This window comes from Diaphorina citri, unplaced genomic scaffold (assembly GCF_000475195.1).
Source record: "Diaphorina citri unplaced genomic scaffold, Diaci psyllid genome assembly version 1.1 scaffold4209, whole genome shotgun sequence".
NCBI lineage: Eukaryota > Metazoa > Arthropoda > Insecta > Hemiptera > Psyllidae > Diaphorina > Diaphorina citri.
Window position 1 is genome coordinate 202 of NW_007381608.1, and position 10,487 is coordinate 10,688.

The 10,487-nt window shown below is 37.1% G+C and overlaps 1 protein-coding gene across 1 annotated transcript; it reads left to right on the plus strand.

The window, feature by feature from the left end:
• Nucleotides 1-358: 358 nt before the first annotated feature.
• LOC103520870 (tyrosine-protein kinase RYK-like) lies at nt 359-10,092 on the plus strand (the record flags this gene model as incomplete). The annotated part of the gene is made up of 6 exons (XM_008485968.3): nt 359-566; nt 3,644-3,803; nt 7,832-7,981; nt 8,229-8,313; nt 8,589-8,725; nt 9,257-10,092. Coding segments are annotated over 6 exons (852 nt in total), but the record flags the coding sequence as incomplete, so codon positions are not given.
• Between the last annotated feature and the right edge of the window lie 395 nt (nt 10,093-10,487).

A 10,487-nucleotide genomic window follows, 5' to 3' on the forward strand; every position in this document is an offset into this window, starting at 1 on the left:
ATCACCAGAAGCAAGAGAAGAAAATGTTGGTCAACTACTTTCAGACATATGTATTAGGAGACGAAAAGATATTGTCAAAAGCACAGGAACTCATGTATGTATGAAGTCTGGGTGTCTGGGACCTCTAAAATTTTTTGAAATCCCTTTTCAGATTTGTTTTTATGACATGATTGAATAGGAAGGTGTGGTAGTAAGACAGGTGCAACTAAATTGTGAGGGACTTGTAAATCCTAAATTCCGTTCCACATTCAAAAAATTACAACATTCCTTCAAGAATTTGGCACTAACCCCTCTGACCTCTGATACCTATTTGCGATTAATTTCAACTCTGTACCATACTTTGCTTTGATTAACTTCAACTCTACCATTGTTTGTTTCCCAGTTACCTCTGCAAGATCCAAGAACGTTGGACTCGTCAGATAAACTAAGGCGGTTGTCCGTACCTCGTCATGCGGTCACTCTTAAGGTTCTCCTCCATGAGGGCACGTTTGGTCGGATTTACGGGGGCACGTTCCACGATAGCAATGAGAACAAAACTGTGGATGCCATCATCAAAACCGTGTCAGGTAAGCCAGAATACTTTCCCTTAGTAACCAAGGAGGAGGAAAAGAAGAAGGAGGAGGAAAAGAAGAAGGAGGAGGACAAGAGGGAGGAGGAGGAAAAGAAGAAGGAGGAGGAGAAGGGGGAGGAGGAGGAGGAGGAAAAGAAGAAGAACAAAGATTCAATAAATTAATAAGCTTCCTACTCTTCTCTTGAAATACTCTTGGCTCTTAAGCTTCCCTCTTAATTCCTAATTGTTTGCTTAACTTAAACGTTCATAATTTTTCATTTCAGCATAATTAAGTTCTTTCTTGTGCACACAACAATCAACTTGCCTTAATTGTTTGCTTAACTTAAACGTTCATAATTTTTCATTTCAGCATAATTAAGTTCTTTCTTGTGCACACAACAAATTACTTGCCTATTGGTGTAAGAGTAGGGACTATGATTCTATGCGAATACAGAATGTTTTGTAAGCAGAATCAACAGAAGTAGAATAATAGACAGCATGGGCCGTTGTGCCTGTTAGATACACTACCTCAAGGACGCTCAAGTTCAGGTGTAGATTATCTTCGGACAATATTTTTCCGAAAGTATAGGTTTTGCAAAGTAGTTCTATTGCTAGGTCTTTCCTCTGAGATTCATGATCAAAGATTCCATGCGAATACAGAATGTTGAGTATGCAGAATCAATGGTATTCCGAGGTTATGGGCCGTTGAAGCCTGTTAGAATTCGGGAGTACCTAAGTGAGTTTGCCCTATTCAAAAATCTACAGGGGCTCTATACGAGTAGGCAGAGGCAGATATCTAATAATACCTATATCCAATTAAATATTAGTTCCTTAAAATCTAAAAGTCGATAAATTCCAATGGCGGGAACATTTTCAAACCCCAAGAAGAAGATGAAGAAGAACGAGGGGAAGAAGGAGGAGGAGAAGGGGGAGGAGGAGGAAAAGAAGGAGGAGGAAAAGAAGAAGGAGGAGGACAAGAGGGAGGAGGAGGAAAAGAAGGAGGAGGAGAAGGGGGAGGAGGAGGAAAAGAAGAAGGAGGAGGAAAAGAAGAAGGAGGAGGACAAGAGGGAGGAGGAGGAAATTAGTAACCAAATTATCCCAACCTCTCGTTAAAATCCAGATTGCACTAACAAAAAATTATCCCAGGATCGAAAAAGTCAGATTCTATCCAGCTTCTAGCATATAATAAAATCCTGGATAGGTAAAACGGATTCTATCCGGGTAGAAATGCGATTACAGTATAGATCTATACTGATTAAACAAAAGTTTTATCCTGGGTGTGCAAATTAAATGGAATGATAAGAGAATTCCTGCTGTAAGTACCTGGTATGTATAGATATAAGTTTTTCTAACATTAATTTTCCAACACTTTCAAGACGTTCTTCCTGTACAAATTATTGGAATTGTTTATGGCTAACATTAAGATTATTGTTCTCCGTCTCGTAATCTCCCTAATATAGAACACCTGTGGATAAGATTCTCTATTTTTACCCGGTATAAACTCTCATAGTTTATGAGCTCCTCGTTATTAAGACGAGATTAATTATTAACCCCGCTAATGGGTTAGTTGAGCTGTTGTGTACGGCGGAGGATGTATAATAGATAAGGCGTAAGGACGAGGTATATTAGTTTTCTCTGGATTACGTGCGGTAATGCGGTTCCCCTTCTATCCGAGGTAATATTATTTATACACTCTTAAAATTACTTTGTATCTACAGCCCCCCCCTGAATATCCCTTCCTCTTTCCTAGGGGGAGGTGCTTCAGAATATGGTCTTTACTGGTATCTAGGTATACAATAAATACATTCTAGTTACCTACTAGTGCATATCGAACTTGGTTAGATTGTGAAAAGGTTTATCGTATTTGAAAATTTGGGAATTTTAGCACATCCACTAAGAAATATTGTGATTTTGTTGTTTAGCAGAGCTGCTCTGAGAATGCGCAAAAGTTACAGATGAGACTGAAATACAATCAACTTGCCTATTGGCTGCTTCGATCCAGGGCCGCAAGCATTGGAAGGGGCCAGATTTAAAGAAAAGATTGTCAAGTGTCTCTTTATGAAAAGATAGATTTTCAGACAGGTATTTCAGGGTGTAAAAAATAACGTAAATGTAGCAGGTAAAATTATACTTACTTTGGTTCAAAATGCAGAGCCCTATCTGGTAGGTAACTATTAACAGCATTTATTTGGGCCTCCCATTTATCTTCATTCAACTTCGATTCTTGTAGTACCTTCCCAAGTGAATCTATCAACTTGCCTATTGGCTGCTTCGATCCAGGGCCGCAAGCATTGGAAGGGGCCAGATTTACCTAAAAGATTATCAAGTGTCTGTTGTGAAATTATAGACTTTCAGACAGGTACTTTAGGGTGTAAAGTGTAAACAAAAAGGTATCTGTAGAAGGTAAAATTATACCTACATTAGGTTCAAATTACAGAGTCCTATTTGGGAGGTAGGTAACTATTAACAGCATTTATTTGGGCCTCCCATTTATCTTCATTCAACTTCGATTCTTGTAGTACCTTCCCAAGTGAATCTAGGTACCTGCGAGCAGAAAATAAATAAAAATAATCAACTAAAACTCAAGCTCGAAAACCCGTGTGCAGTGAAGCAAATGAAACTTTCCGTCTGTTGAATTCAAAATTCCAAAGTTTATGTTCAAAGGGTTTTCTGTTAATTGCGTCCCTGCCTTTAGGTAAACATCCTAACATCGGAAGCTCACGAAAAAAAAAAAGAAGAAGTTAATTTTCTGATCAAAATAATAATTTCCATACAAACACTGCAGAGGCAAGGGAAGATGGAGGGTAAGAAAGTTTGATAAATTTTCGAAAGAGAGAAAAGGCGTTAACAAATTAGGTCATAGAGCTTAAAGGCATTAAACAACGTTTTTTTTTTTTTTTTTTTTTTGAGAAGAAAAAAGTAGGAAATGAGAGAAAAAAACTTCAAACTTTAAAGAACTTGTGTTTAGAACAGTTTTATTGCCCTCGTAGAGTCTTTTATTTCGTGTTTTCTGGGTGCGAAAATATGATGAGACTGAAGACCCGAGCCTGAAAATATTTCAACGATAGCTTCTTACCTATTTTTCCGTTCCAGATGAGGCCTCGAAGGCCCAGATCAACACTCTGTTATCAGAGGGTACCATGATGACTGGACTATCCCACAATAACATCCTGGGTATCCTCGCTGTCAGCCATGACTGTCAATTACCGCCCCTTCTGGTGTATCCTTATAGTCCGAAGGGGAATCTGAAAAGGTAAGGGTTCAATTATTTTAGTGAACGAAGAAAGTGAGTTCTAACTTTTAATAGGCGATTTCGCATGTCTTTTTGTTTTTGTTCATAAAGCTAGAACTAGAAAGAAGCCTTGTTGGACCTTTGAGAGCCCTTTGTCCGAGTGAAGACTTGAGTTAAGTTAACTAAATTTGTAAAATATTTAGTTAGGTATACATAGGTCAGTTATCGATTATTTATCAATAGGAAGGTGATAACCATGCAGTGCCTGATAGTTAAGTGCTGGTGGATGACCCAAATTTACTAGTGTACGCTTTATTTTTTACTGTCAAAGCAAGGTTCAAGTTGTGAGGAAAGAAACTTCATTACCTATTCCATATCCCAAGTACCCTATACAAAAGCAGATTTTTATTTACACCAAACTCGCTGTCAGCCATGACTGTCAATTACCGCCCCTTCTGGTGTATCCTTATAGTCCCAAGGGGAATCTGAAAAGGTAAGGGTTCAATTATTTTAGTGAACGAAGAAAGTGAGTTCTAACTTTTAATAGGCGATTTCGCATGTCTTTTTGTTTTTGTTCATAAAGCTAGAACTAGAAAGAAGCCTTGTTGGACCTTTGAGAGCCCTTTGTCCGAGTGAAGACTTGAGTTAAGTTAACTAAATTTGTAAAATATTTAGTTAGGTATACATAGGTCAGTTATCGATTATTTATCAATAGGAAGGTGATAACCATGCAGTGCCTGATAGTTAAGTGCTGGTGGATGACCCAAATTTACTAGTGTACGCTTTATTTTTTACTGTCAAAGCAAGGTTCAAGTTGTGAGGAAAGAAACTTCATTACCTATTCCATATCCCAAGTACCCTATACAAAAGCAGATTTTTATTTACACCAAAATAGCAAGTGTCTTGGTAAAAATCTGCTTTGATTTTCTTCAAGGGGAGATAAATATGTACATAAAATAATTTTACATTTTATGTAGGTGGGTACTTTGTTTTATGTACTTTGAGAAGTAAATAGGGAAATAATTTTACATCTTTATTCTGCTATCGCCATTCGGCGAAAGCTAAAGCCGCTACAACAACAACAACAACAACAACAACAACAACAACATTCTGAAAATGACAAGGATTATGATTATGGCCATTATTTTTGTAAGTAGATTAGGTATATCATCTCAGATATAATAAAGGCATTTTTTCAGGTCGAGAAAGATTTAAACCCATTTATTTTAGTGCAGGCACTACCTACATACTAACGGTCAGCGTCATACTAAAGGCTATTCTCAAACAAGGATTATGATTATGGCCATTATTTTTGTAAGTAGATTAGGTATATCATCTCAGATATAATAAAGGCATTTTCTCAGGTCGAGAAAGATTTAAACCCATTTATTTTAGTGCAGGCACTACCTACATACTAACGGTCAGCGTCATACTAAAGGCTATTCTCAAGCTCTAAGCATCATTTTATGATGGTTCACTTCCAGCGACTTATTCCCCGGCATCAGGTAAAATTCAGAATGATCTCCGAATGGCGTAGCATGTACGAGTACGTTATTTATGTGTTGTATTTTGCGTCCTCATCATCATCCGAAACTTTTTACTTTAAATGATGAGAACAGAGATGATAAGAGGAAGGAAAAGAGAGACGTAAGGGGAAGGAAAAGAGAGGCGTAAAGGGAAGGAAAAGAGAGGCGTAAGGGGAAGGAAAAGAGAGGCGTAAAGGGAAGGAAAAGAGAGACGTTCTAGAAAGAAGCCTTGTTGGACCTTTGAGAGCCCTTTGTCTGAGTGAAGACTTGAGTTAAGTTAACTAAACTTGTAAAATATTTAGTTAGGTATACATATGTAGGTCAGTTATCGATTATTTATCAATAGGAAGGTGATAACCATGCAGTGCCTGATGGTTAAGTGTTGGTGGATGACCCAAATTTACTAGTGTACGCTTTATTTTTTACTGTCAACGCAAGGTTCAAGTTGTGAGGAAAGAAACTTCATTACCTATTCCATATCCCAAGTACCCTATACAAAAGCAGATTTTTATTTACACCAAAATAGCAAGTGTCTTGGTAAAAATCTGCTTTGATTTTCTTCAAGGGGAGATAAATATGTACATAAAATAATTTTACATTTTATGTAGGTGGGTACTTTGTTTTATGTACTTTGAGAAGTAGATAGGGAAATAATTTTACATCAACACTTAGACATCAGAGGGATCCTCCCTTATTTTTTCATTAGACGTCTTCCTACTCCATGTAGATTTTATACTCTCGTGAATATACAGGGTGTTGTAGAACTAGGTACCAGGTACGTTAGGCGAGTAGGTAGTCACCTGCATAACCCTTCACAGCAAATAAAATATATCAAGTCTTTTGTTGTATTTACATATGAATGTTGACATTATGGGCATAAATTACTGTGATATATGTACCTACTATGATTATTTGTTCAATATAAAACAGTTTTATTTGACCAAAAAGTCAAACGCACCTTGGTGGCTCACAAATTTTTATACTGACGCTCTCTGCCCCTGTGCTGTACGTGGTAAATAAAATATATCAAGTCTTTTGTTGTATTTACATATGAATCACTATTAATGTTGACATTATGGGCATAAATTACTGTGATATATGTACCTACTATGATTATTTGTTCAGTAACAGTTTTATTTGACCAAAAAGTCAAACGCACCTTGGTGGCTCACAAATTTTTATACTGACGCTCTCTGCCCCTGTGCTGTACGTGGGGGTTCATTTTGAACACACTGAATATTTACTCTCCCATATTTCGAGAATCTACCTGTAGTCAGTTAACAGGGAAAAGTTTTTTCGTGCTTTTAATCAAAGTGTTTTTACTGTAAGAGATAACAAATAATATTTTCCCCCTCTCCTGCTTATTTCTTAAGGGTAAAGAGGGGGGTTACATTTTCACGAGGGGTAACTTTTGCCTTCCCCAGAATTGTGTCGGAAAAAATGCTCAATTCAATTTCAATAGGTACCAAACATCTCATTTTTTTAGGACTTACCCTCAAACATTATACAAGTTTTATAGGGGAAAAAATCACGAAGAAAAAAAGGAAAACAAATTCCAAGAACAACCAAAATCACAGTTATCAAAGTTTGACAATGGAACAGAGTAGGAAGAGCTAATATTGGATGTAAAAACTCTTCTATTATGATAATTACCTATGTAGATGTATACTGCTGGGATGTACCTATTTTGACTGTGAAAGTAAGACGAGGTGTTAACGTATACCTACTTGTATGTAAATTGTTACCTAAGTTTGACAATAAAGCGCTACCGCCATTGCGCCAGTAGAATTTTAATAACGAGCGAAAAGGCGAAATTTCAGCATGAATAGAAAGGAAAGAAAGAAGAAAGTGGCACAGTGAAAGGAAAGGGAATACGACACAACAAGAGGAAGGAGAATCAGACGTAACAAGAGAAAGGAAGTGAAAAAGGATACGTGATGAAAGAATTTTATGATGGAAAACGAACGAGAAAAAGTAAAATTTCGAACCGGAAAATATTTTTATTCTTGAGAATATTAAAATTTTCAAAATTAAAAAGAAGAATATCGTTTTATTAATTTTTGTCTAGACTATTTGTCTATTGTTAAGTAAATAACGAGTGCCTAACATTAGCATTATGGAACATCTTATTTTAAGACTTCCAAGAAGCTGACAGTCTAAATAAAGTTCAGGGTGGATGTTTCAAAATATAGGCAGATATTCTTAGAAACTCCTAAACTCCTTAGGGCTCATTGAAACTTGAGACTGGCGAAAAAGGCCGAACCCGCCTGAACACGGGAAAAGGCGAAGAAGAGGTATTCCTAAATTTGGGGCCCTTAAATATCACTGTGGGGCGGGGGTGGGATATACGCCACCCCTGATAGGCCCCAATTGAATAGTCAACGAGGTTTTTTTTTGGACTGAACGAAATTTGGGGCCCCTAAATATCGCTGAGGGGGTAGGATGTACGCCAGCGCTGACGGACCCTATTCGAACATTCAGCGAGGTTTATTGGACTGAACAAAATTTGTCTTTATGTTGCAGGTTCCTCATCAACTGTCGCCTACGAGGGGGAGAGAAGTACACCCTGGGCACACAAGACATGGTCAGTATGGCAATACAGGTGGCTGTGGCCGGGGTGTATCTACACACGCAGAGACTATACCACCGGGATATTGCTGCCAGGAATGTTGTGTAAGTATTCATATGTCTCTCTTTAGAGTGTAAGAGTAGGGACTATGATTCTATGCGAATACAGAATGTTTTGTAAGCAGAATCAACAGAAGTAGAATAAAAGACAGGTTGTCCGAGGTCATGGGCCGTTGTGCCTGTTAGATACTACCAAGGACGCTTAAGTTCAGGTGTAGATTATCTTCGGACAATATTTTCCCGAAAGTAAAGGTTTTGCAAAGTAGTTCTATTGCTAGTTCTTTACTCTGAGATTCATGATCAAAGATTCCATGCGAATACAGAATGTTGAGTATGCAGAATCAATGGTAGTCCGAGGTTATGGGCCGTTGAAGCCTGTTAGAATTCGGGAGTAGGTACCTAAGTGAGTTTGTCCTATTCAAAAATCTACAGGGGCTCTATACGAGTAGGCAGAGGCAGATACCTAATAATAAATCCAATTAAATATTAGTTCCTTAAAATCTAAAAGTCGATAAATTCCAATGGAGAGAACATTTTCAAACCCCAAGAAGAAGATGAAGAAGAACGAGGGGAAGGAGGAGGAGGAGGAAAAAACGAGGAAAATGTCAGGTAATAATTTAATATTGATAATGGATTTTATTTTTCTGTATAGTGGTCATTTGGAGTCTTCCTCTGGGAATTGGTGACCCTCGCTCAACAACCCTACGTCGATATTGACCCTTTCGAGTTAGCTGGCTACTTGAAAGAAGGTTATCGACTGTCTCAGCCAATGAACTGTCCGGATGATTTGTAAGTGAGACAATTAAGCTATTTATTTTTCCCTTGGTGTTATTTTCCTTAAGATATCCATACCTATGTATGGTTGTATGGTGCGGACCAAATCTTGAAGCGAGTCACTTTTACTGGACTGATTGACTTGAAATATGGCATATGGTATATTAGTATGTATGGTTGTATGGTGCGGACCAAATCTTGAAGCGAGTCACTTTTACTGGACTGATTGACTTGAAATATGGCATATGGTATATTATTTTATCCAACATTTTTTTTCATTATTATTTTTAACAAATCAAGTCCATCAATGTGAAATAATAATTGTCTGGTCTAAATATGTCTATCATTGTAAATTGTAATCTAATAAACTCAAAGATGTCTAGAGATGCATCTTAGAGAGAACATTCAAGTTAGTCTTCCACTTTATTTTCCGTAAAAGATAATTTTGAAGTGAAGGATTCTTCACTTGTTGGACAAATCTATAACTCTGATAGGGTGTCTGGTACTAAGTCATGGTCATAACCTGTTGTGATACTTTTGTTTCAGATTCGGAATGATGACCTGTTGCTGGCTATCCTCGCCAGAGGAGAGACCCACGTTCATTCAACTCCTAGCCTGCCTTCAGGACTTTTCCACTGCGTTAAACCGGTTCATTTAAGTAGGTACCTCATTACTTGCTTCTAAATTTTTAGAGCTTAATGGAGTAAGATTCATGGGGTGATTATTTAGGTTTCACGGGCATTTCTTGAAGCTTATCCCCGAAAGATAAAGGTACATACATATATTTACCTCCTTCATGATATGAACCATTGAACACCCTTACTTATGATAACCAATGCTCGAAAATGATGAAGAAGTAAGAATATAGATCTTAGTGTTACCTACTGTAATTTGTATAATGCATCCAATGCCAAAGATTAGTTTTATGTATGTAAAGTACAGTAATACCTATTTATTGTTATGTAAATTATTTGTTTGTGTATTTAACTACATACTTAATAATTATTTTATTTTTATTATGGTGCACCTTGCAGTGTAATCCTTTTATTTCTCCAAAGAGTTTCAATCAGTGTTTAACAATAATTTTCAAATGAAGATCTCGTATATTTGGACGTATGCAACGCCGATTTTAGTCTTGTCCAAAGTCCAAAACTATCCATTTCTGGTGGGCTAGATTATTGTTTCACTGATTTGGAGCTTTTGTTTTAATTTTATTTTAATTTAATATTTCAAAAATGGTGCTCATTATAAAAAATTAATTAGGTACCTATTTGGAGGATTCCTTTATAGGTATCCGAAAAGCAAGAAGGTCTGTTACGTTCCTTTCGTCCTTCTATCTTTTTTTTCTGTAGAACTTTGTACCCAGGTCCATAAATTCTAGTCAGCCCTGTGCGAGAACTTGTGTTTAGAACAGTTTTATTGCCCTCGTAGAGTCTTTTATTTCGTGTTTTCTGGGTGCGAAAATATGGTCTTAAAATATTATTATCAAGTCCTTTCCAGTTGTCATGAGAGGAAAAAGCTGGAGGAAGAGAAAGTTGCAAGTATGAAAGTACCCCTATTAAGACTGTCTATTTGACTGAACGAAATGCTGCTGTTTAAGGCCGAGATTCCACAGATCCACAGCAGAACAGCAATCAAACCAAATACAAACAACGCAGTATCTAAACTGAGCTAGGTTATGACATAATTTTTGTTTCGTTCCTTCGGTTTTTATTGGGAAAAATGGAGATAAAATGCTAGAATAGAAGGATAGTACCTAACTCTTCACGAAACTTAT